The sequence below is a fragment of the Felis catus genome, chromosome E2, assembly GCF_018350175.1.
Source record: "Felis catus isolate Fca126 chromosome E2, F.catus_Fca126_mat1.0, whole genome shotgun sequence".
NCBI lineage: Eukaryota > Metazoa > Chordata > Mammalia > Carnivora > Felidae > Felis > Felis catus.
Window position 1 is genome coordinate 34,971,559 of NC_058382.1, and position 27,827 is coordinate 34,999,385.

Below are 27,827 nucleotides of genomic sequence, written 5' to 3' on the forward strand. Positions count from 1 at the left end.
TTAGTCTAATTCAATGGGTTTAAAAACAGATCTGGGAAACCCACTAGAGTCACTTCTCATAGGGGGTTCAAATGCCACGCCAAGAGTCCCTGTGAACACGAAGAATGGTATCTAAACGTATTGTTCAACATGGCTTATGTTTTAGACAAGTGCCCCATGTGGATTTTTGAGATTAACAAGTATTCTAGTATTAGTACTTTCCCTCAAAAATAATCCCCGAGGGGTGCCTGGGTGGCTCAGTCGGTTAAGCGTTGACTTCTGCTCAGGTCATGATCTTAAGGTTTGTGGGTTTAAGCCCCATGTCGGACTCTGTGCTAACAGCTCAGAGCCTGGAGCCTGTTTCAAATTGTGTCTCCTTCTCTCTCTGCCCCTCCCCCACTTGTTCGCTAGCTCGCTCTCTCTCTCTCTCAAAAATAAACATTAAAAAAGTAATTTAAAAACAATCCCTGAGCCAGTTGGCCTTTAAGAATTATATTCTGGGGGCGCCTGGGTGGCTCAGTCGGCTAAGTGTCCGACTTCGACTCAGATGATGATCTCATGGTTCATGAGTTCGAGCCCTGCATTGGGCTCTGTGCTGACTGCTCGGAGCCTGGAGCCTACTTTGGATTCTGTCTGCTCTCCCCCACTCATGCTCTGTCTCATTCTCTCTCTCAAAAATAAATAATAAGCATTTTAAAAATTAAAAAAAAAACATTACATTTTTACTCTAAGGAAGGATATTACTACGTTATATTTCTACTCTAAGGGAGGATATTCCTTCCTAAAAGATGAATGATATGCAGGTAAGATTTTTAACTGTACAATACTTTTTTTTTTTTTTTAGCACATTTATAGAGTTGTACAACTATCACCATAATCCAGTCTTCACCATCTTCCCAAGAATTTCCCTTTAGCTTGCCTGTGATCAATCTCATTTCCCATTTGCTCCCTACCTCAGCCTTAACCACAAACCTGCTGTTACTATGGATTTGTCTTTTCTGGATGTTCATTAAGTGAAAAATACAATATACAGCACTTTGTCTATCTTCTTTCGCTCAGCAGGTTGCTGAGATTCATCCGTTACTTTCTTCTTGCTGAGTAGTACTCCACTGTGCGGACGCACTAGTCGATGGACATCAGAGCTATTTCCAGTTGTTAGCTATTATGAACATTCATGCACAGGTCTTTGAGAGGGCATAGGCTTTCATTTCTTTTATGCAGATTCCTAGGGGTGGATGTGCTGTGCTGTATGTTAGTTTACATCAGACTTTTCAAGAATGTCCTAAATGTCTTCCAAAATGCCTGCTCCATTCTACATTCCCATCAATAACGTATGAAGGCTTCTTTCTCCACATCCTCGCCAATGCTGGTCATTGGTTCATCTAATTACGACCATTCTGACAGGTTTGAAGTGGGATCTCATTGTGGATTTGAATTGTATTTTCTTTCTTTCTTTTTTTTTTTTTCTTCAACGTTTTTTATTTATTTTTGGGACAGAGAGAGACAGAGCATGAACGGGGGAGGGGCAGAGAGAGAGGGAGACACAGAATCGGAAACAGGCTCCAGGCTCCGAGCCATCAGCCCAGAGCCTGACGCGGGGCTCGAACTCACGGACCGCGAGATCGTGACCTGGCTGAAGTCGGACGCTTAACCGACTGCGCCACCCAGGCGCCCCTGAATTGTATTTTCTTAATGAGTCATCAAAGTTGAACATTTCAGGTGTTACTCGTCATCCTCTATTTTCTTCGGACAAATGTTGATTCAAATCTTTTGCCCGTTTTTTCTTCAGGCAGTTTGTCTTTGGTGTTCAAGAATGCAAAAATTTGCTCTAAATCTCCTTTTCTAACATAGTATCTATTTTCATAAATTTCAAATTGGGCACTTTGGCTGGTCTCAAAAAGCACTGCAGCCCACTCAAATGTTATTCCCTGGGTAACAATACTTGCAGCCATCCATCATCTTGTGGTACCTACTATGTGCTCGGCACTGAGTGCTCTTGGCAGAGTTTTCCTAGGGACAAAATTAGGGTTTCTCAACCTCAGCACCACTGACGTGTTGGACCGGGGAATTCCCGGTTGTGGGGAGCAGTCTTGTGCAGGGCAGGATGTTTACGAGGCTCCCTGGCCTCTTCCGACCAGATGCCAGTAGCACTCCTCCAAACTGTGACAACCAAAAGTGGTTCCACATATCGCCAAATTGACTTGGTTGAGAACTGGACTAGGCATTTTTACATAGGAGAGAGTGCGTAAGTCCGAAAATGATCCCTAGGATTGGTATTCTGGGAACAAGCAAATCTTGCTTTCCCCAGACACAGGGTATGATGTTTCTTATATGTAGGTTTAAAACAGGCAAAACTAAACTTGGTGGTAGAGGAGGGGATCCTGAAGAGAAGGGACACATGAGACCTTTTGGTGTACTCATAATATTCTTGACCAGCCCTGTCCAACAGAACTTTCTGCAATGACAGAAATATTCTAAATATCTGCACTGTCCAATATGGCAGCTACTAGCCACATGAGGCTACTGAATAAACAAACTGTGGCTACTGTGATTAAGCAAAGGAACTTTAAATTGAAATTAAAATTTAAGTAGCTACCTGTGGGCAACAGCTACTATAATGGACAGCATAGTACCACATATATCTGGGTGAAGGTTTTACTTATGTGAAATCCAAAAACCTGCACACTTAAGAATTGTTCATTTATGGAGCTTCTACTTCAATTTAACTTTTTTCTTTGTTTTGTTTCACAAAAACAGTTGTAGCAAGATTCCACAGTGGCTTTGTGGCAATGTTTTCTGAAACCAGGGCTCCTGAGGACAGACCTCCCTGGATCCGAATCAGGAGACCAGACAGTGTACCCAGCAACGACTCAATAGCCCTCAGCCTCAGTTTCTTCTACATTTTTGGGAGAAGCTACATATTTCCCCTACCCTATCCCCATTTTTTTTTTTTTTACCCGAAGAGAAAATTTAGCAAGTGTTGATTCTGTTATTTTGCTTGGTCTTCACCCAAAGGAATGAACTAATTAGGATCATAATACCTGGGATGTGAGAAATATCTGAGGAAAGCAAAAGTTGAACAAGTACAGTAAGAGAATTCTTTTGCCAACTTCACTGGTCAGACTCCCTGTGGAGTTACTGACATGCTTTTAGATTCCTTGGGGAAGTTATTTCAGTTTAGAATCTGATATTATCTGACCATTAAGCATGAAAGGCATTTTTCAAGCTTCATCTGGGGTTGTGTGCCACATTAACAGAAAGCAAGCCCTTACTGCCTAGCTGCTAGGGACATCAGACACAGAGAACCACCTGAATGACCAGCCTGCGAAGACCTGTGCCACTGGGATGTCTTCACCCGATCTAAGGACAACTGTGCTGGGTTATAAATCTTCACCTTTGGTGTGCACTAAGTGAAAACCACAAAAATCTTAACCCCTTACTTAAAAAAAATAACCAAGTGACAGATTTGGATTATAGCTCTCATAGGGTGAATGCATGGCGTTCTCTGGAAAGGGTCTCCAGGAAAGGAGCTAAGCCTGAGAGCTCACAAGACCACAACACTGCAAACCTCTTCCTACCAAGGCCTTCGTTCTGGTCTGGAGAGGACATGGAGAAAGGTGTGATAAACCCAGCTCTACCCTCACATGTTTCTGATCTTACTGATAAAAGAAAGACCCATCAGTTGTAAGAGTGATCCACCTAAATCCACCACCTTGGTACCAATGACAAGTGGTTTGTGCAAGTGCTTATAAGAAAACACATTCACTTCCCACAGCCAGTTCTTCAAAGTCCCACTTCCTAAAGCTTCGCCTTAATTTGGGATTTTGTTCAAGCAACTGTTCGCAATCCCATCAAAACTCAACCTTGGCAATTTTCTTCAATAATGCCAGTAACTCAGTCATCTCTACTCTTTCAGAGGTCTTGAATTGAGACCCACAACCCCCATAAGACTTTAGGTAACACTGTATATGTATACAGGCATTTTGGAGAGGTTTTATGTTTTCCTAGTGATCCATGACCCCAAACAACTTAGGAACCATTCGTCTATCCCATTTTACAAAGCTTTTTAGAATTCTTTACCTAAGTGTTTACCTAGACTAAAAAAACTAAAACAAACAAGCAAACCAAAAAAACATTCCTCCATCAACCATTAGTGTTTCAGAATTTCCATCTTGGGATTACTAAGTCTCCTAGAAAGACGGACCATCCATCACCTCTTCTTGCGCGTCAAGGTTAGTCAGGGCCAAAGAGTAGGTTGGGAAGGGGATTATGAGAGATGGCAAGATAAAGAAGGCCGAAAATGCCTACCATCCCAGTACGCATTCCCTCCACACTGTGACTTCAATGCTCTTCCCATCAAATAGTCTACCTCTCCACCCTTTGAATCCGGGCCTGGCCCATAACTTGCTTTGGCCAACAGGGCATTTAGTAGATATTTATACAAGCAGAAGCCTGAGAAGTGCTTACACATCAAACTTTGCCCTCTCATGCTATTAAGAAGACAGAGACTACCATGGGAAGAAGCAGCCTAGACGAAATCCCTGGAGGACAAGCCTTGAGGTATTCCAGCTGCCATCCCAGATATGTAAACGAGGCCATCCTGGACCAATGTGCTCTAGTCAAGGTGACCCAGACCAAAAGACTCATCCAGCTAACCCACAGATTTTTTAAAAAAAATCATTAAGTTTGGGGTGATTTGTTATACAGTGAAAACCAATAGTATTAATTAAGCAGCAAAAAGAAAACCCAAGGGCCAATAAAAGCTATGAAGGAGGTTCTGATTTCTGGTATAATGTCCCTAGTATCTCTTGACTTGGCCATCTTTCTCAGTTCCACTGAGAAAGTTTCTATGTAAAGATCCTGCAACAGAGATCTCAGTGTAAGTTAAAAAACAACAACAAGAAAACTCCCACTTCACTAAATTCTCTAAGTATCAAGAAAGAGTCTGAGATCTCTTTGTCCCCCCAAAAACTTCTCTTTTAACGAATAGACCTGAAAAAATCCACTGCTTATTATGAATGTCACTTACCTTAAGCAGCTCATACATATAAAACCGGATATCAAAGTCTGTCAGGATCTGGTATAGTTGCTGAAACAGATTTCAGAAAACAGAAAGTTAATTTAGTCTCATCATATCTTGTCATCCCAAACATTGGTCACCATTCTCTATAAACTTAGTACTTAAGTCCCTAAAGAATCCCAGGAATTTTTACCATCTGATCTGGAACAAATGGGGACAAAGACCAAAGATGAGGGTCTGATACTTCAGTCTCTTATTAAGGGGAAGAAAAAAAAAAGGAATTCCAAGGGAAACATTCAAGCCAACATGGATCTTTTAAAAACTTGTTTAATGCTCCAGGATTTCAACACCCACAATTATTATTACGGAAACGAAGTCCAAGTTGTCCAACTGTCCTCATATTCTTACTACAAGCATAGCATAGCAGCACAGTGTGCTGTAGAGAACTAAGTGGAGAGAGCAGGACTTGAAGAATTTCATCAGCCCATGTGGCAAGTGGCCACATCTCATGAGTGTATCTGCTCACAGAAACAGGAGGAAAGTGACTGCGATAGCCCTTGGAGATGGTAAGAGGCTTAGGAGAGGAGCAGGGGAGTGAGATGCTGGAGGAAAAAAAAAGAAGAGTGACAGGAAGTGAAAATGACTCCAGGCAAAAAGGACACATGAAAGAGTTCTCATTACCAATAATCCAAAGGAACACCCACTCTGAGTTTTTTCAAAATTTCAATTTCTAGGAGACAGAGTAGCATTTATACATCCAGGTTCATTAGAGTCATCACAGAACCTCATCAGAAACTATACTATTATTTTTGGTAATCAATTCCAAGCAGAGCTCTTTCCCCATCAGTCCAAAGCAGCACTGTCTATAAAACTAATCAGTGCACCTTTATTAAACTTATTTTGTTTCTTTATTGGAAGACTCAGGCAATGGAGGGAAACTCTCTAACGAGCAGTGACCAGCCTATATAACGTGTCTGTGGAAGAGGGGAAAGCCAAACTACACATCCTTATTTGTTTGCATTCATACGAATGATATGAAGACCTTAATAAAACATGGTTTCACATGTATGCATGTGGGGGATGGACTGCTGGGGCTCAGGGAAATAAGACTTTTAATCACATACCATTTTATAATTTTAGATCCACATAAATATAACCCCTGTTCAAAAAGATTAAGAAAAACAATCTGCCAAGAATCAAATTTAACATCTAAGAACACCAGGACTTGTTTTTCCCTGTTAATAACTGAGAGTAATTCTCCCCCCCAGCTTGGCAAGAATATCTGACTTCATCAGTCTCCGGGAGCAGCTGGCTCAGCGCAGCACAGGGAATGAGGACACACGGACCGGGACACCCGCGGAGCTGGGAGCTGCTCCGCTACTGGAAACTAACCTGGGGTGGGAAGGAAAGTATCCGGGCACATGGCACCAACACGCCACCACTTCTGCTCAGGAGCTAAACACCCAAGCGTTCTGTTGTCCCCCAGCTCCACATGGCAGGGAAGACTTTGCAGACAGCGTCCCAGCACCAGTATGGATGGACACAGGCTAAAGATACTATCTCTTTGGGTGTCAAATCAGCTCCTCCTTGGGAGGAGCTCTCCCAGCTCTCCTCTGGGAGATCCCTCCCAGAGACGCACTAAGTTGAACCTCATGTCAATAAATAGACTGTGACAGTGAAGCGAGCATTTTCTAACCCTCAGAGGGGGCTGGAATATTTTATTTCCAGAAAACAAATATGGGCTATTTTATCATTTGGATTTTTGTCTGTGGAAGGCATTCCTCTTGTATCACGTGATATCTATACCAAGCATCTGTGCAAATGGTATAAGGCATAATAATAATAAATGTCCTTGGACCGCCAACATAGTACTTCTAGCTACTCCAACCAATATCAATTTTACGTAATACAAAAAACACTAGATGAATGAATGTATTAGGCCTAATACATTACAGAGTCCTGAATGACAGGCCGACATTTACTCTCATTTCTCAGGAGCTTAGGATAGGAGGAGACCCAACTACATGTTACATTTTACCACCTGGGACTAAAATTTAGGACTCAGTAGGGTCCACAGTCTGGCTCTGACTAACTTTCACAGCTCTGTCTCCATTTCAGACCAAATAAACCTGGTTGCTTCCTCCATTCTTCCTTCTCCAGTGTCCCCACCTCCTCCCAAATCTCTAACATCCCGCCCCTCTCCCTTGGCCTATAAGTAAGCCCATCCCATCTACTCTCTACAAAGCTAACAGTGGTCCCTTCCTTCTCTGAACCCGTGCTACTTAATGTCCGCTGGGGTGTTCAGAGGACAGTGACAGCAGCAGCGTCCCCGGAGTTGATGCTCCCTACTCAGATACTAGCAGTGACCTAAGGTTCTCTAACCTGGCTGTGAGCACCAAGAGGCTGCTCCCCTCTGCTCACCCCTCAAGTCTCATGCCAGCGCCCGCACATATCAGGTGCATACATTGGTAGGGAAAAACGGGTTCTGGGGCCGGTGGTAGTCACCAACTTGGTGACTCAACTTCTTTGCTCTCCCTCCTGCAAATATGCAAGAAGCCACTGTACAACCTGGTCCACAGTCTAAGTGCTAAGATAACCGAACAGTGGAATAGCATACCCTGTATACACCCCACCCCATGAATGGTGGTTCTCAGCTTGTACCCAGAAGGCAGTTGATGAACATTTGTCTTCGATGATGTTCACCGGTGGAACAAAATTAAAATGGTTTCCCAGGAAATACAAGTCCGAAGAGTCTATGACAAGTTATAAAGGGAAAGTTCACATGAGCCACACTTTTCCTCCATTCTTCTTACCCAGCTGTGTCCAATGGCAAATTGTCAGCAGGAAGTTAGCTTTGCTTATATTTTTATAAAATAAGTGACTTATCAAAAACAAAGCAGGCCTATGCTTCTCAGAATATTACAAAGATGCTGAGGAAGACTATTCACCAATCCTACATTGGTTCCAAAGCTTCAAATACAGGCATTTTTTTAGAAATCAGGGCTATCTGAGGACTACCCAAAGGGCTAAAGGTGGAAATTTCCTAGGACTTTTCATTAACCTGTGAAGGTCTGAGGAGGACAATGGAAAAAAAAAAAAGTCAATTTGATTAACAGACTCCAAATCTCCTTGGGTTTAGAACAACCGCCCAGAAAGGAATGGCCACGTGGGCCTCATTTTTGCTATATACCCATAGGTCCTTGGACTGCGGGTACAGCTCAGGTGCATCATGACCAGGTTCCCCATCCCCAGTGACTGCCATTTAGGATGACTACCCACTTTAGGAAGGTTCCTAGTCACAGGTGGGAATCAGCAACACAGCAAACTCACGCTGCACACACAGCTGGCAGATTCCCTCACATACACACCTCACTTGGTCTGTATCCAGAAATCCCAGGGGTCCCCATGTAAGGAGAAGAAAAAGCAGGGGGAGTGGGATATAAAGTGAAAGGTGCCTAATGCAGTTGTCACCTATTTTGGCATCAATGTGTAACCCCAAGATCCAGAATAAAAACCAAGGTTAATATTTTCAGAAATTTAAGGAAGCAGGACAAATCATTGATTAAGCAAATCAAAGTTATGACTAATGACCTGAAAATGTCTTATAAAGAAGATCTCTGTATCAAACTCTAACAGCATTAACAAGGCCTCAAGATCTCAGCTAGTGAAGGCCCATTTCTATGGGAGTGACTTAGAAATTCTCTACAGAGCAAAATGGGTCTGCTTCCTTTTCAAATGCAGTCTATTAACCAAAAAGAATGAAATCTTGCCATTTGCAACTACGTGGATGGAACTAGAGGGTATTATGGTAAGCGAAATTAGTCAGAGAAAGACAAATATGACTTCACTCATATGAGGACTTTAAGAGGGAGGGGGCCAAAACATAAGAGACTCTTAAATATGGAGAACAAACAGAGGGTTACTGGAGGGATTGTGGGAGGGGGGATGGCCTAATGGGTAAGGGGCATTAAGGAATCTACCCCTGAAATCATTGTTGCAATGCTAATTAACTTGGATGTAAATTAAAAAAAAAAAAAAATGCAGCCTATTCAGGGGGCTTTATCAATCTTTAAAATGTCCAAATGATAGATTTTGCTTAAAATGCATACTCGTTTTTTTAAAGTTTATTTTTATTCTATTTTGAGAGAGCGCCAATAGGGGAAGGGCAGAGAGAGAGAAAGAGACAGATTCCCAAGGAGGCTCTGTGCTGAGTGCAGAGCCTGATGTGGGGCTCGAAATCATGAACCATGAGATCATGACCTGGGCTGAAATCAAGAATCAGACGCTTAATCAACTGAGCCACCAGGTGCCCTTTTATTCGTTTTTATTTATACTCTTCCAAAGGCATAGAAAGCTGAGAAGCAGGTCTCAACAGAAACTTTTTCTTACACAAATGGCACTTTAACTTTCTGGAGAAAATGGTGAGTTTGGGAGTGTTCTGTAACTGTTCATTCCACTTTTAGAAACTGGCCTTTCCTATTCCTTTGTTTGGAAATTCTTTTTTCTTAAGTGTCACTATGTATCTTTTATTATCACTTTGACACATATGAAGCATAACTGAGGATTTCAAGGAGAAATCAACCAAACCAGCTCTTTCATAAAACGAAGTATCAAGGGGAAAATGAGTAAGACGATAGAAGATCTGAACTAAATTAACAAACTTGATATAAAAAAATGGCCATGTACTAAAGTCACAAAGCAATCATCAACAAATTCCAAAAACCAACATTATGTAGGTCACATTCCTCTGGACCTAAAGATAGCCAAATTATAAATCAACAATAAAAGAATATTTTTTTTGAAAAAAACAAGTGGTTCCTCCATCATATTATTCACAAACATACAGCTATGAAGGACATTCTTAGGATAATTAATTACTGGGAAACTTCTCAATAGGGACTCTGTACTGTGTGTTAGGTGGCATTATTGCATAGATATTAAATTTCTTAACTGTACTAATAGTACTGTCATGTAGGAAAAAGGTCCTGCCTAGTTCCAGTGCTAGCATATCTAGAAGTGAAGTATCATGATGCCTGCAATTTACTTTAAGAGGATTTCAGTAAAAAGAGATAAAGGGCCGGGGGGGGGGGGGGGGAGGAGAAGAAAACATCAAATGTGGCAAATATTTTTAGTTTTTTTAAGTGTTTTCCACCCCCCCCCCCCCCAGGTGGTTTTTGTTTGTTTAGAGAAAGGAGCACTCCAGCAGTGGAAAGAGGCAGAGGGAGAAAGAGAGAGAATCTTAAGCAGGCTCCATGTTCAGCACAGGGCTGAACACTGGGCTCGATCCCACGAACCTGGGATCAAGACCTAAGCCATAATCAGAGTCCGAAGCTCAACTGACAGGCGCTCAGACGCCCACAAATGTGGCAAATATTAACAACCGGTGAATCTAGGGGAATAACATGAGGGTATTAATTGACCACTCCTTCCGATTTTTAGTAGGTTTAAAATTTTTCCAAGTACAAAGTTTGGGGAGAAAAACCCAAATCCACAAGTACTTTGTACTTCTAATCTGAAAACTACATGGAAATGAGCTCCATGATCACGGCATGCAGCCGCTAAGGTGGTGCCTGGGGCGGCACACACGTAAAGCCCAGTCACCACAAATCAAGAGAGAAACAAATGAAATGAGCGGACTTCAACTCAAGAAGTTAGGGGGAAAACCGTAAAAACCCAAGAAAGAAAAGCAACAAAGAAGGGAAGAAGAAAGAAAGAACTGAGATAGGAGCAGAAACAATGAAACAGAAAAAACAAAAACATTTGCGCAAAACCAAAAGCCAGTTCCATGAAAATATTAATAAGACCTCTGTAGCAACACTGATACTTTTTTAAAAAAAAGAGAAAAAGCAAAAATAATGTCAAAAATGTAAAGGAAAACATAATTACAAACACATTACAGTCTTTAAGCCCTAGGAAAATTCTATTAACTTTATGTAAATAAAATTGAAAGTGGTCAACTTTCATAATAAATATTATTGGGGTGCCTGGGTAGCTCAGTCATTTGAGAGTCCAACTCTTCTCTCTCTCTGTCCCTCCCCAACTTGTGCTCTTAAAATAAATAAACTTTAAAAATAAATAAGTAAAAAAGAAAAGTGTAGTTCAAAGTCTTCCCTTCCCTCCCAAAAAGACCTCTACTTAGATAACCCTTATTTCATATAAACTTTCAGAGACTAGAAAGGAAACACTACCCAACTTATTTTATGAAGCCAATATAATCCTGAAGCCAAAATCAGAGTTTGCAATAAAAGGAAATTATAGATAAAAGTTTATTATCAATTGTGTTAACAAAAAATACTGAAAAGAACAGGCTGCAGGTTGTATCCCTGTTGATTCACCTGGGATGCTAAACCAGGGACCAACTCCCCTGGGTGATACCTTAAGTCCAGTTATTAATACACTTAACAGTAAAATGAAAAAAATAAAAACAAGCTTTTATAATTAAGACAGATACAATGACAAAATAAAAAGGACATTAAACTAACTGATTTCTCTATCTGTGGTCTGTCCTACCACCCGGAAAAGACAATGACTGTCTCATCATGATCTGTTCTTCCGAAATACACCTCTGCTACCTGCTGCTTGGTGATCTTCTAAGTAGACTAAAACGGCAGGGCTTGAACATTCACTGGACCTCCAGTTTAACACGGCAGACCAAATACATCCTCCCTATACTTCTTCCTGAAGCTCCTCTAAATTAACAGTAAAAGGAATGGGGCTTTTGGTGGGGGAGGGGGGATTCACTCACAACTAAGAGAATGGAAGAGATGACAACATTTCGAAGCTAGAAAAAAAATGTCCAACTGACTCAGCAGACCAAAGAAGCTGAACTTCTGCCCAAAGTGGAGGGGATCCGGAAACAAACCATCTCACATGAAAGCAATTACAGAAAGGCTCAGGAATCAGTGACCCCAGGTACCAAGGAAAGAGAGTAAACAGATTCAGCTGAAAACAGGAAAACAAGTTTAAAACACCACACCAAAAATGAGGGAATTACGTGAAAGTCTACAGAACTTTCCCAGAGCTCTCCTCCATTGGAGGCTGAGATGCCCGTGGCCAGGTTCGCCACCTCAAGACAGGAGTTGACAAGCCGTCATCAGCAATTTCAGTCCTCTAAAACAGGAGTAGACAAAGTCCGTGCCATTTCAGACAACTATAACAGACAAAAAACAAGAATGCACAAAAAAAGGAATCTGAAAGAAAAACTGAGAAAGAGTATGAAGAAGAAAACATCATGCGGGGGGGGGGGGGGGGGGGAGAAAGCCCACATATTCTCAGTGAGAAAATAGAAGATATTACATAAAAGAACAGGATACTACTTTTAAAAGTTCAGAGAATAGAACAGAGCTAAGAAATAAAGTCTAACGTTCGAATGAGCTCTAGAAAGTGAGAACAAAGAAGAGAAGAAAATCAAAGAATGTTAAAAATATTGTTCTAAAATGAAAGGACGTGAGTTTCTAGATTGAAAAAGCCCAGCAAGTGCACAGAACAAAAGATAAAAGTGACCCATTCGAAGGAACATCTTTGTGAAATTTCACAGACTGCGGCTGAAGAGAAAACCCTAAAAGCTTTCCAAAGGAAAAACCAAAACCAAAACCAGATCACATAAGGTGAAACCAGAATGGCTTCAGGGCTGATAAGGGAAAAAGCTCTTCAAAACTGAGAAAATTATTAATTACAACCCAGAATTCTATGCCATGGCAAGCACATTAATTGGAAACATAAAACAGAAATGTTTTCAGATATGCAAGCCTCAAATAACATTAATCTTCCACGATCTCTTTAAAGGAAGCTCCTAGAGAATGTGTGCCATTAAAACATCTCTTTGAGAGTTGAGATGTAAACGAAGTAAGATTTCTCCAGGGAGTTAAAAATTTCTGCTGTTAAATCAACAGAGCAGGCGTCAATTCAAGAAACACAAAATGATGAAGTGAAATTTTTATATGTATGGCTAGACAACTGGTAAAAACTTATTAAGGAAGCAGAAGCATTTAACTTAGGCATTTTGCTATGAAGTTTCATTAAGACCAGCTTTCAAACTTTTGTATTTAGGAAAATGTTTGGTTTCATTAAGAAATGCATACACATTCCCACTCATATACGTACACCTTGATAAACTTGGGTCATTCAATGGCAAAAGTGTGATTGGCTTTGTGGATCAGCAGAGTACTACTTTAGCAGCTAAGCACTGCTACGCTAATGGAAAATGTAGCCCTCCTTTTTTTTTTTTTTTTAAAAGTAGTCTTCCCACCCAGTAAGAGCCCAATGTGGGGCTTGAACTCATGACCCTGAGATCCAGACCTGAGCTGAGATCAAGAGTTGGATGCTTAACTGACTGAGCCACCCAGGTGCCCCATACATCCTATTTTTATGAGTTCACTATTGATTTCACCCTTAGGGAGTCACATTAGAGGCTCTTTCTAAATTAAAGAATTAAAAAAAAAAATTGAAGAGTCACATTAACAAGGGAACTTGTTACATATGGAAAAGCTACACTGTATATAAAACTTGCTTATTGTTTTATCAGTTGTAATAGCCACTTTTACTTATTTTCCACAAATTAACCCTGAAAGTTGTTTTAGAGTGATTACCTAAGAAAAATTAAATGTGAGATAAAGCTCTTTTATTTTCACCCACAAGCTTCACTCCTAATACCAGCATCTTTCAACTGCTGATTTGGTTTTGCCCCTAACTTCCATCACAATAAAACCACAACCCTTTCATTCACTGACAGTGAATTATAAATCACCTAAAAGTTCTCCAAACACCTCTCAAAATCAATGCCACTATTTTGTTTTTATATTGGTTTTCATATTATGTTCTACCGTGACCAGAATGTTTGGCCCCCAAAACCTTGGCAGAAGTTAAGGCTTCAGTGTTTGAATAATAACAAAAACAAACTCATGAAAAACCAGCTTAAAACCATGCTTTTGGAATTACACTTCAAGTCTAAATTAATTTGCATTATAAATACAAGAAATGTAAATAACCCAAGATAAAGTTTTTCTAAAGCACAGTGTCTCTTAACTAGCTTTTTTGTGTCATTTGCTTTGTATACAGTGTACATGAACACACACACTCTGACAGCTTGAATCCCATGTGTTGCTTCTTTTTATGTAAGCCCTATATCTGTTTATGACTTATCAGCAACGGAAGATTCCTATGCAAATCAAGTATCTACCCAAAACTATGTTGTCTAAAACAGGAGTATTATAGATGAGGCATTAGCTTAGACTAGCAGCTACTCTCAGAGTAAGCAAGGCAAAGGGTGATGAGTAATTTCACCAAATGCAAGAACCCCACCCACTTTCTGCATCCTGTACTCCTGCTATAAGGAATCCAATTTGTTAATTCCCAATCTCACCATGACTTTTCCTGAACCCCTCGTGTTCTGAAGTATCAACAGTATTTATCGCCACCTCCCCACCCCCCCTCACCGCCATGCCAGAAAGAAAAAGCATATACGCACCTTAAAATCTGTATTATTGATATATTCAAATACCAAAGCCGGCGTCTTTGACTGCAAGAGAGAATAGTAATGCCTTATAAGTATTCAAACAATAAATGTATTTTGCTTCTGTCATACCCATCCATCCCCAAATCCCACTTAAATGAAAGAGGGATTTACTCATCAGGGAGAGCCTTTTAAGAAAGTATCCTCTTGAGACTGTGTGTCTGGAATTTGCTTCAAAATAAGTGGGGACGGTGGGTGGTGGGAAAGTGGGTGGCAGGCAGATGAAGCAAAGTTGGCCACAAGCTAAGGCACTGCTAAAGTTGAGTGATGTGCGCAGGGCGGTCCATTATATTATTCACTCTACTTTTGTAAATGGTTGACATTTTTCGTAAGTTGCTTTTTTTTTTTTTTTTTTAATCCTCTGACCAACCTGTCAGTGGGCCTGGCACATCATGTGAAGATCTACACTCTGCAGTGTTCCAGTCTGCCAACCACAAAAGGAGTGACATGTTTTCATCTTGGTTTAGCAACCCAGATGCATTTTACAGAATTATCATATGTCTTGGGAATCTATCATAGGCCTTTTCAGGATCCAAAAGGGAACTATCTATGATTATCAGCAAGCCATAATGTGAAATTACTGCCTTGGCTAGAGACCACCGGAGAATGTCTGACTGTACAAAGTAGATATGTTCCCCCCAAAATTCATGCATAACCAAGTATTTCTAAAGCACTATAATCGTTAATGCAATGAGTACATAATATCCAATATTTCCTTGTGTAAATAGATTTCTCAAACGTCAGGTTTACTTACGGTAAAATAATGCTAACTAGCAGCAATAAGCTTTCAAACTGGGAGAAAAGCAGAGGCTTAAAGGGTTACAGGAAGAAAGTCACCTTGGAAATCTCTATGGCCAGGAAGTTTTGCTCAAGGAAGCAGGTGGAAGTTACCTAGGAGACAGGCCACAGTACATGCACACAAGTCTTTGTCAGAACAAGCAGCCCCGGCAGCCGTAGGCAAAGGTTTCCTCAATAGCCCAAGGATGACAGGGTTTCATCAAGACCACCAGATCTCTTTACTGCCTGGGAGCAAGTCCATTTCCCTACAGGTCTGGGGAGGAGGGCTCCCTGTCAATTTTCATCCACCTTGATTTGTGTTACATATTATATAAAACACACACATGCCTCAGACAACAAATTACAAAAACAGTAAGATAAATATCACTAACTTAAAAAAAAAAAAAAAAAAAAGAAGCAAAATGAAGATGCTCCTGGTGTAACAGTAATACATACTGGCTCACACTGCAGGCCGTTTTCAAAGATTATGGATTTCAGAGTGAGTCATTATAAAATCAATCTGAGCTGATCAGGCTGGGATATACTTTTTTTTAAATTTATTTTTGATAGAGAGAGACAGAGCACAAGTGGGGGAGGGTCAGAGAGAGAGGAAGACACAGAATCTGAAGCAGGCTCCAGGCTCTGAGCTGTCAGCACAGAGCTCGACGCGGGGCTCAAACCCATGAGCCGTGAGATCATGACCTGAGCCAAAGGCAGACACTCAACCGATTGAGCCACCCAGGCACCCCTGGGATATACTTTTAATGCCAATTAGATTCTAGCAGACAACCATTCTTCTCAGTCTTTTGAGGGTCCAAGAAGAAAAATTTTCCTTATTCTTCAGTTTAATAACACTGGGGAATCTTGAGCAAATCACTGAACCCCTGTAGCCTTTGGTTTTCTTATCTGTGCAAGTAACACTGTGGCCCGTGATGGCATGTGCTTCAACATGTGAGGACTGAATGGCTTTGTACAGAATGGTGTCTGCACACAGCAAGCACTCAATGCACGTTAGCACATCATTTCTTTCTTTCTTTCTTTCTTTCTTTCTTTCTTTCTTTCTTTCTTTCTTTCTTTCTTTCTTTCTTTCTTTCTCTCTTTCAAGTTTACTTATTTATTTATTTTTGAGACAGAGAGCGAGAGAGCAGGGGAGGGGCACAGGATCTGAGGCAGGCTCTGCGCAGACAGCAGAGCGCCTGACATGGGGCTTGAACTCACGAACTATGAGACCATGACCCGACCTGAGCTGAAGGCAGCTGCTTAACCAACTGAGCCACCCAGGCGCCCCAGCACATTGTTTCTTTAGGTCTTCATCAGACAGAAGCAAAGACCTACCTCTCAAACAGAAGGCTATCCTGGGAGGACAGGAAAACAGGTGAGGCAGAACAGGTGAAGAACAGAAATGGGGCGGGAAGTGGAACATAAAAACTCTAGCTAATCATAAACACTTAGGGTTAAGTTACTTCTCAAGAAGTGAAAACAAAATTAAACACCAGTACATCTAAAATGGCTACAAAGTAAGTATATTTAACAGAAACAGTTTAGTTGTATCAGCATGTACAATATGAGCCCCAGTGGCGGATGCTGAATTAAAGCTTAGTATGAGAAGCAGCAAGGTGCCTTCCTCAAAGGGGCTGCGGGGCTGTGATCTGTCCAACTCTCCGGGCCAGGTGTCCGCATGGAGACATTCGGTATTTCCTTCTCCAAACCCAGATTTTCAAATGTCACGCTGTCATTGTGAAGTACAACAATGTTAATTGGTGGTAATAAGCTTTCAAAATCGGAAGAAAAGTAGGCACTTAAAGAAGACATTCAGCGAACATCTGTGGGCTGAATCAGGAGGAGGTTATAAACCTGGGCCAGGGATTTTTCTATACACACTTTTAGGTTCCCTAAAAGTGGTGGTGGCTACTTTATCACTGGACCATCATGATTTTTTCTCGTTTTCAAAATTATTCAGTAGTAAAGAAAAACATGATCATTCCCACTATGTAATGACGTTTCTCATGATTTTGATGTTCTGTGTGAGACACACACACACACACACACACACACACACACACACACACACACACACACAAACTTTCTCCTTCTCCCCCCACCATCAGGCACCTACCACAGGGTCCTTCACAGTGTCAATCAGCTTAATGATATTTGTTCCACCACGAAGATTCTCCAGAATCTTAACCTCTCGTTTTATCTTCTTTTTCTTCACTGGCTTAAATACACAAGAGTAATCGGAAGTGAGATTCCTTTTGAAGTTAATAAATAAAATTTTAAAGCAATGTCAGCTAATCAAGTGGATGCTGCACTATCTTGCACACCATGGTGTTATGTAAACGAGTGTGTCTAAATTAGAAAAGAAATAAATATCAAGATAAAATGGGGCCTGCCCTTAAGAACATTTAAGACTAAGTTAAATACAGACTCATATGGCATATGTGTCAGATCTTTAAGCAGCTACATTTAGGGCACTTACAAATTTTGAACACCCATGTCATACTTTAAAAATAAAATGCTTTCTAGATAACTGCCAAATGGAACACATTATAGTTCTGAACAGCTGTATATCATGCGCTCACAAATGGAAAAACTGAAACAAAATGGGGAGACACCTGCTCTACCAATGAGTTCCGTGGAATTCTGTCTTCCACGAGTGAAGACCAGGTCACTGACATCAAGTTACAAGCTTGTTTCCCAGCTGCTGGCTCCCATTTCCTGTTGCCACTCCCATTTCCTCAACACCTAAAATCTGAAATCAGCACAAAGCCAGTAAAACTACTCAACAGATCCCATTCCTAAAAAAAAAAAAAAACGGATCAGCAAAGAACACTGATCTCTGATATGGTACTGATTGGAAACTTCTACCTGCTAACCTTTCCATCTGCTGGACAGAAAAATTAAAGATCTCAATTAGAAACACTAGCCTTACATGTGTTATTTCTTGTCTTAAAGAATTTGAAGAATGAAAGTAGTTCTGGAAAAACTGACACATCACAACCAATTATGTTTTATAAAGTACTTAGAACACTGGCACGTAGTAAGTACTCAATAAACGGGAGATTTACTCTTTTCACGCTTTTAGTTAGTAATAAGTCACAAAATGCCTATGTTGTGGACTCAGCCTGGCTGAGCCATTTGTCCAAAGTCCCAGAGCTAACAGGGAAGAGTAGGGGCGGGACTCAGATCTAGACAGTGACTCTGCAGGCCTCACTCCTGGCCACTGCGCTCTCATTTCTCAAATGTGGCTATGAGTGAAAGGGAACTAAGGAAAAGGAGTATTCTATCATGGAGACACTACTATGAAAGCAAAGGCAGAGTCGAATGGGTTTGCGATGAAATAAGATTTTAAATGCCTGCGTGTATGGGGTGGTGGGGGCGGGGAGAGATAATACATATGCCAGAGAAACTGTCATCTTTTGTTGGTCACTAAGCTACAGCTTTGAACACATAACAAAACAGCGGGAGATTATGAAACACAGAGCACCTGCATCACCTCTAACAGGGTGCTTGACGGACAGACTGGAATCTAGCAGTATTCTTCCAAGCCAGCTGCCACAATCACGTCCGCTCCACTTTGTTAGGGTTCCCAGTGGAGTAGAACTGGCCACTGTGTCTCTCCTACTTCCACTAAGGGATCTTATTCATTCCCTTTTTCATTAGGGAGCTCAATACTTTGGGAAAATAAAGCACTCAAACATGAAGTACAACTTGATCAGAGAATAGCCAGAGAAGGACACACTACAAAATAAGTAAGTTTCAAAACTGTCAACGTCATGAAACAGACTGAACAACTGTTCCAGATTTAAAAGATATGACAACCGAATGTAACACATGACCTGGGATTTTCTTTTACTATAAAGAACATGATATGGACAACTGGCAAATAAGAACAGAGGCTGTAAGTTAGCTAACAGCACTGTATCAATGTGAATTTCTGATTTTTTGATCATAGCACTGTGGGTTATTTAAGAATTGTCCCTGTCTTTAGGAAATGCGTAATAAAATAAGCATCACTGCAATTTACTCTCAAGCACATAATCATGTGTATACACATACGTATACACATATATTTATATATAAAAAAAGCAAAAGCAAATATTAACATTTAAGAAATCTGAGTGAAAGATACATGGGAATTCTTGCAACTTTTAAGTCTAGAATTGTCAAAAAGTTAAAAAGAAAAATAAAAGCTAGCAATTATATTTATAAATTCAGCCAATGCTACCATTACATTCAATGTAAGAAAATTCTAGAGTTGTCACCCACTCCTGGAAAGCAGTTACAGATCTGTGGCTGGTAACAGAGGAAAAAATACCCCACAGCCAGAAATCTGGATACACCAAAAACCTTCCTCTCTGCCTAACAGTGAATTCGTACAGGAGGAACCCATTAAATAAGTTGCCTCATGACAATGCCCCATATAAAGCCTTGCCTTGCTCTATTATTCAGCAACAGGTCAAGCAGGCACACTTCCTGGACAATGCAGCTGAGACCAAGGGATCTTTTCATTATGTCCTAAGGTAACTTACAGAGCAAGTGAAGCATTTTTTAAAAATTATTTTAATTTTATTTTGGGGGGGGGAGGGTCAGAGGGAGGGAAAGAGAGACTCCTAAGCAGGGTCCATGCTCTCAGCACAGAGCCGGACGAGGGGCCCACAACCCTGGGATCATGACCTGAGCTGAAATCAAGAGTTGGACACTCAACTGACTGAGCCACCTAGGTGCCCTGAAGCATATTTTGCTGCCCAACTGTCACCTGTCCAACAACTTCCTCACCTAGAGACGGGACAGCAGGGCAATTCTGAAGTGGCACAATGGACTCACAAAGCACCTAAAGTCCTCAAATCCTGACAAAAGATGAAGAGATTATAAGAAAGGAAAGTGACCGACAGCTCAGGACACTCCCCTCCAAAGTGCAGACATCTATTCTCTACAGGAACCAGGCTATAGGTAACTCTCTTTAGCCTCAAGCTTACTCTTCTGAACCTGGGAGATGCTCCAGAAGCTAAAAAAACCAACAAGCTCCCAGGGAATGAAAGTGATCATTTTAATTCTATAAACAGAATTAGGGAGACAAAGTTAGAATTTATAAAGGAAGACCGTTGGCATCCTATGGAAAATAGATCATGGATTTTACAGAAATTAGAACGCTCTGACCATGCAGCCCAGTGTTTGTACTCATCCACCCACAGTTACATGAAGCGGAGAAAATACATACACGTCCATAACAGTCTCATCATTTCATCCTGCTAGACAAAGTGTCTCCCACCTAAGGTTCATTTATTCCAAGTCAGAGAATATCTGTTTCAAAGATTCAAAATGAATCAGATTATAGCTGTTTCCTGATCCCCACACCAATTTTTTTTACTTAAAGTCTAGTAGATAAAAATGGCAAAAAGGTAAAAGAAAAAAAAAAAAAGAAAAAGCAATTAAAGTATTAAATCAAGTTTCAATAATAAATGAATTTTGGCACACGCCTATAAAGAATGTGTAAAAGGAAAAAAACTCAATTTGAAATTTTTCTGTTCATGAGCTCAGGAAAGGAAGGAAAGGGAAGGAAAGAGGGAAAAAACAGAGAAAGAAAGAGAGGATAGAAGAAACTTTCCCCAAGATTTCTGACCATATGGTGGAGAGTGCCGGCTATTCATGAAAACCTTGTTCAATGTGATCCAAGAGTAAGATACTTCTCTCTCTCTATTGACCAACTTGAGAAACTTAAAAGACAAATATAGTGATGAGCCGCTTGGAAAGTCAAAAGTTAATAAAGTCAGTAATCTATCCTATTTAGCAAAGCTGATTTTTAAAAAGTCAGATCTGAGCATGATTTCAACTACTAGCACCTGACAGTGATTCAATTTGCAAAATAACACATACAAAGGGCCTAAGAATTAGGACCTCGAAAAATCCCAGCAAATGTCAACAGGCAAAGTCCCATTTTAATTTCTTTCTAGGCACAACTGAATTAATAAATTCAAGACAGGTGAAAAGATAGCTCAGCACTTTCAAATCTGGAATTACTTTTATTCCAGTGCCACAGCCACAACTTAGCTATTAATTTCACCACCCTCAATAAACAATCACAATGAACAACGGTTGCCAGGGATGCAGGACAGGGTAAGGAAGAAAGTGCAGCCCAGATGACAGCATTTATTTTACTACCTTGGGAGCATCTCTCAAATCCACTGCAATTGACCCAAATATAAACAGCATCTGAGCAACGTTGTTTCTTCACAGCAATTCTTCCTTTCATCTTTCAAGTCCCACCTTTCCAATTACACTATCGATTCCCCAAGACTCTTTATTCTCAGGATTTTTGTTTTTGTTGATTTAAAAAAGCAAGGCATACAGCAGGCCTTTTGAATCTCACCAAGAGACTGGTATAGTCCTTCCTACTTTTGATTTTGCCCTTCGAAATCATTCATGCGGCCCACGTGAAATATTATTGGACCTATACTTTATTGCTAAGTGCCAGGCACTGTTTTAAGCACATTTAATCCACTTTTAGTAGTATCCTGAGATGAGAACTACTGGTGCAATTTTACATGAAGACACTGAGGCAGAGTCTGAATAACTGCTCAAGGTCACAGAGCATCTGAGTGCCGGGAACGAGTATCTGAATGCAGGTAGTCTACTCCCAGGGCCACTTTCAGGAAAGAAGCACTTTGCAGATCACTAAACCACTGCTGTCTACCTACCCACCTATCCATATCTCATTTAATTCTCCCAAGAACACTGTGATTTATACAAGAAAGGTATATCCATCTTATAGATAAGAAAATAGAGTCAAGTGGGTATAAATGAAGAAGCTGGTTCTAGAATCCAAGTCTTCTGACCTTCATTTACACAGCACTTAACACTATACCACCCTGATCATAAGGTGGCAGATCCTAAAATCAGGCTCTAGAAACTATCCAGAGCCACGCTCTATACATGCAAATGGGTACTCTATAACAAGATATTCTTTTTACACACGGCTCACCCTCCAATAAACCCCAATGTATTAGAGGGATAAAGCTGGTGGCCCCCTAACCTGGCAAGTCGTCATGATGAGACCTGGAACTGTAGGGGTTAAAAACGTGTAAAAACACTGATTATTGTGGCTTCCAACCAAGAGAGCAAAGTAACATTTCAGTTATGCATCAAACACCCAGCTGCAGTTACAAACCAGAGAACCCCTGTCCGGGTCCCAAAGCTCTCTGGGCTATTCCACACTCCACCCAGCAGCCCATCAAAGTCTAGCATTTCCTTCCAGAGGAATAACTCCCCCAAATCATTAGAAACCACACCTGACTTTTAGTGAGTGTCCATCCATCCTTCCAGGACAGTTCAACACATCAAGAAGTAATTAGCCACTGTCCTAACTGCTCCTCACATCTACAAGACTCCATGACAGGAACAGAGGACCCTAGCGCTCCACGCTGTGACCCTGAGCAAACTTCATGCTCTCTCCGGGTCTCAGTTTCTCTCTCAAAAGGGTTTGGGTTCTAAGGTTTCTCTGCTCCCACATTTCATGATTCTGTTTCACTGCAAATTCAATCCCTGACCCTACAACCTTGTTAGGAACAGTACAGATTAGTTCACATCATTTTTAAAATGTGTATTATTTCTGGGGTTTAGTACCATTTTAATAATACTGTTTTAACTACTTTTACACCATGACATTGGTGGGACTCAAAATCACAACAACCTTAGATAAACTAATACCAATGTTCTGCTTCAGGAAGATGATGTCTTGGTACATTTGCCTAACAAAGGACATGGAGGGTGAAACCTACCAGCAGAGAAAGCAGAAACAAAAGAGAAAGCCGGGCACCAGCATGGAGCAGACAGCACTTCCATGTAACCCACACAGTCACCCGCTCGCTATGAAGTAACCAACAAGATGTGTCAGGGACAGCCCTCCCATCCTTGCTTTAACACTACCTCCTCACAGCACACAAGTTTCACAACATCTACAAACACGCTAAGAACACTTCAAAGATAAATTTGCGTTACCATCGTTTTAATCTTGAGGATTAACCTCTGGGGAAAAAATGGATTTGCCCCTCTTCGTAAATAAGACCATCAAGAAACTGCCAACTTACTCTCTTATACGAGAATTTCCAACTGAGTACAGCATGAGTTCAAAACGCCGCGTTTGTTTACAACTGGTATTGCTCTTAACCTCTATTTACGAAATAGTTTTATTTTGAAGGATCCCAAGAAGGGCTGAAATCCATACACAGGTGGTGCTCACAAAATGCTACAAGCTGTCCAAAAGGACCAAATGCTTTTATTTCTGTGTATACCTTCCTAAGAGGTCCTACAAATGAACTGAGAAATGGGTTTCTCAGAATCAGAAGATGAAACTGTCAGCACTGAAGTGGCTTTCTTACCCTTCTATGTCAACTCTTCCCATCCACCCTCCTCCCTTCCCCTCAAAACAATTTCTGTCAAAAAAGATTTAACCCGCCTGTTGATTGGAGCGTTTTAAGATTTCAACCTCAGAATTTCACTTCAAGATAGACAGTAAAATTTTGATCACCAACTTCTAAATTCCTAAAACCTCTAAAGAGCTCCAATATGTTTTGATCAAAAACTACGAAAGAATCTACCAATGCAAATTAAACGGTAGAATTCCTCTGTGGTCGTTCATCTGACCATTCTCGTATGTTGGACAGAACTGAAGGAAAATGTTATCAACCAAAAAGGAAGACAGCCCCGTCCTCAGGGAAAGTACCCTGTATCTCAGTCACTGCGTGTACACTTATAAGTTCCTTCCTGCAGCTGAAATAGAGTAGGCCTTTCACGAAGCGCAAGTTTTTTTCTAGATTCCTCCAAATTATGAGCAGTTGGCACTCTGTCCAGAACCTAATTTCCGATGACCAAACACCGTAACAGCAGATTATCAGTCATAACTTATCTGAATAGGGGTGCACCACTTTGGATAAAGACCTTGTTCTTTTTAAAACACAATACTTTTAATCTACTTTAATTCAGCCTGTGAAAACAAGAAAACCACAGTACAATTAGTAGTTTCTTACCCCATCCTTCAGATAGAACAAAATCTGGATAGAAATGCCACAGGGCTTTGAAAAAAAAGAAAGAACTGGGTGTCGCAGGCACCAGTGGGAAAGAGGTAGTTCAGGCTGCACCCTGAAAAGAACTTGTATGGAAAAGATACAAGAAATACTTCATTAGCTAGAGCATCAAAGGAGCCTCCCAAATCTTATTCCCAAACACTGGAACTTATTCTGTGCTCAACATTAAGATCTTACCAACCAACACTAAAATGAGGAGAAAAATAGGAAAGAGTTCTGGCTAAGGGTCATTTCAACATCGTGGTAGCAGGCAAGTTTTCTTGTCTGTAAAAATAACCTTCACCTTACATATTGGGTTCCCTAAACATATCCTGTGAATCTTTAGAGGAAAAACTCTCCAGCAACCGATGCTATGAAGTTCTGTAGAAGGACGACTCAAGAGTAATGTGATTCTCTCTCGCATGAACGCACTGCCACTTTTATATTTACCTAAAGGCCATTCCTTCGAAAAAGACACCACAGGAAGTTACACACTTATTCTAAAAATACTATCGCACAAAAGTTATTATTTTTCTGAAATTGTTCTGGAGTCAGTTCATTCTTCCAAAGGCACAGCAGAGGAATATTCCTAATTCCTTGCTTACTTCCCGGAAAGACTTTAAGCAGCTTATATTAAAAACATTTATGCTTATGCATAGAGGAAAAAAGTGTATGGCCTCCCCAGGCAACTTCTTTGAAGGGAACATTTCTTTAAACATTTATGTTTGTAAAGAAAGGAAAAAAAAATAATAAGAAAGACCACGTGGCTTTTCAGGTCCAATTCATATTTGGGGAAGAGGGGAGTCAAACTCCACATCTTCAGTATCAATTCCTCACTTCTCACCCATAGCGTTTCTGATGGCACAGATAACGTTCCCTATTTCTCTCTACTACAACTCTGCCTCTTCATCATTAGGCTCAGATGGTACTGAGAAACAGAGCTGATCACTTTCCTGAAAAGGGATTTTCAGACCATGTAAACCTGACCCCTCATGCTAAACAGGGACACAGCTGCCCTAACTCTGGCCTTAAGACACAAAAACAGCTTTTCAATCCCATGTCCTTATTCACAGCTGCAAAATGGCCACATTGGAAATCTTGTATATGCAAAAGTGCTTGTATTAATCATTCTTTTTAGTCTTTTCAGTATTTTGCTAAATGACGTGCAACACATTAAATGATCTGGCAATGATGAGGACCCTCTACAGAATCTAAGGCTTTTTTAGTACACTCTATAAAACATTATTAAAACTATCTAACCAGTTATCTGAAAAAGAATTTAGCCACTCCTCATGCTCATTAAAATCATGTCTTCACCCAAGAGACGACAAAAGGTCTTTATCCAACTTAGGCTACTAAACCAGACACTAAGATTGTTTTGTTCCAACTATAATTTTAGCATGTACTCTTTTACTGCTCTCAATTTCACCTTTACTATTTGATAAGCAACAATGAACCTTCCAGGCACTACTGACTCACTGTATCCACCCCACCTGACAAATGTGCATTGCCAAAAGACATCAGCTTCAAACTCATCTTTGGAGCTGCTCTAATTTTTCCCAACTTTCTTTGTGGAGTAATCCGAGCATCAAGGGTAACAAACTCACTGCTCAAGGAACCCTTGGATCAATGGATTCTTTATGAAAAAGCTTTTCTTTCTTCTGAATACCTATTTCAAGTGGAACCCCTTTGGAATTCTCACTTTGGGAGCCCAAAATGACATTTTGGAACAAAGATGTTCCTGAACTATCATCCTTGGGTTTGAAACAGGTCCACATACTTTCTTCAAAAGTTCACAGGAAAATGGGTGGGAGAGTGAGTAGGGAAGGGACATCAGACAGAACAGATGTAAAACCAGAGTTTGCACTGCTCATTCTAGAATGTGGGGGAGTTTATATCCTAACCAGTGAGGAAAAATTTTAATGTCACTCAAAAGACACTCACCTTGAGAATTTTTACAACCACTCTCTCATTGTTGGTGATGTTAATGGCCTCAAATACTTCACTATACTTTCCCCGACCAAGTTTTCGAACCAGTTGGTAATCATCTTGATTACTGTGAAAGGCAAGAGTGACACATAAATGCCAAGACTTGGGATTAACCAAGCCTATGCCCACTCTACACCCCCATCCAGCCGTTTCCATTAATCAAGCATTGGAAGCATCCATACATCAGGACACAACTCATTCCCTAAATGAAAGCCACAACATAAACTTGGCTCCTCTCACTGCGCACAGCTCCTAACCTAATTGGTCCGTCACAACTTGGGGAGCCAAGGTAGGAAGGCACGGCTCTGGGCCAATCTAGAAGGGTGAGCAAAGGATCTATCCTGGAGGCTCAGAGGGTGCCCGTCTGCCTGGGGCTCCACAGCAACTGCATTATACTTCACATCCCAAAGGTAGCCAGCGCCTGCTTTGAGAATGTGGATGTCTTTAAAAGGTTTCCTCCCACCCAGCCTCATTTCAAAAAACGAAAAAGGCAGAGAATTTTAATAGCTCCAGAGGACAGCTGCTGACTGCCCACCCCAAATAGAAACCCAAAAGTGTAAGGAGGAAGGGCTGTTCCCTCATTACCACCAGGCTCCGGTCCCTGGACCCTACACTTCTCAGTAAGAAAGCATTTCTTGGGGTAAGGGGGAGAGTGGGGTGCGCAAGGGGGGGAGAAGGGGGGAGAGGGATCCGGGGATATGTGCGGCGGGGGGGTGGGGGTGGGGGTCTGTCTACCACCCCAGGCCCCGAGAAAGCGCTGGCCAGCGGCTGGGCGGCGGGGGAGGCAGACCGCGGGGTGGGGGGCGAGTGCGGTTTGCGCCGGGGGCGGGGGGGCGGCCGGGCGAGGATGGGGGGCGGCGGCAGCGGCTTTACCCCCAGCTCGGGACGTGAGCCTCATAGTCCCAGTACTCGCGGCTCCTCAGGCTGTTCACCTCGGCGTAGACCCGGGCCCTGCTGCCCGCGGCCGGGCCGGGCATGGCGGGCGGGACCGGGGGGCGCCGCGGGGCGCAGAGGGCGGCGGCGGCGCGGCGGGGGGCGCGGGGCGGCGGGCGGAGGAGGCGACGGGCCGCGGGGCGCCGGAGGAGGAGGAAGAGAGCGGCTGCCGGAGGCCACGCCAGGCCCGCGGGGGCGGGCGGGCTGGGGGCGCGGGGGGCTCCGGCCGAGCCGGCCGGGCCCTGGAGCGGCCGGCGAGGCGGCGGGGCGGGCGGCGCTCGCGCTCCGCGGCGGCCTCCGCTCGGCTCGCGGCCCCGAAGCGGCGGCGGCGGCGGCAGCGGCGGCACCAGCAGCGGCGGCCGCCGGCCGGGAAAGGGGCAGCGGCGGCGGCGGCGGCGAAGAAGGAGGAGGAGGAGGAGGAGAAGGAGGAGGAGGAGGAGGAGGAAACCCGGAAAAGGGGCCGCGCTCACTAGGAGCGGCCGCCGCCCGGCCCGGGGCCGCCCAGCCTCACAGCGCCCCCTGCAGCGCGGGGGGACCGGCCGGGCGGTGCCGATCC

General features: G+C 42.0%; 1 protein-coding gene across 5 annotated transcripts in view; it reads right to left on the reverse strand.

Moving 5' to 3' along the window:
- Nucleotides 1–27,370, reverse strand: part of CSNK2A2 (casein kinase 2 alpha 2) — a 41,030-nt gene extending 13,660 nt beyond the window's left edge. For 4 of the 5 annotated variants that reach the window (XM_023245638.2, XM_023245639.2, XM_045046681.1 and 1 more), the window contains exons 1-5: nt 27,212–27,370; nt 26,294–26,405; nt 17,404–17,505; nt 14,466–14,516; nt 5,009–5,068 (exon numbers count right to left, since the gene is read on the reverse strand). In XM_023245638.2, the coding sequence (XP_023101406.1) occupies nt 5,009–5,068; nt 14,466–14,516; nt 17,404–17,505; nt 26,294–26,405; nt 27,212–27,315 (429 nt within the window). In that variant the 5' untranslated portion in view covers nt 27,316–27,370. The remainder of the gene's footprint in view (nt 1–5,008; nt 5,069–14,465; nt 14,517–17,403; nt 17,506–26,293; nt 26,406–27,211) is intronic. The other variant, XM_023245640.2, reaches the window with a different exon arrangement.
- Between the last annotated feature and the right edge of the window lie 457 nt (nt 27,371–27,827).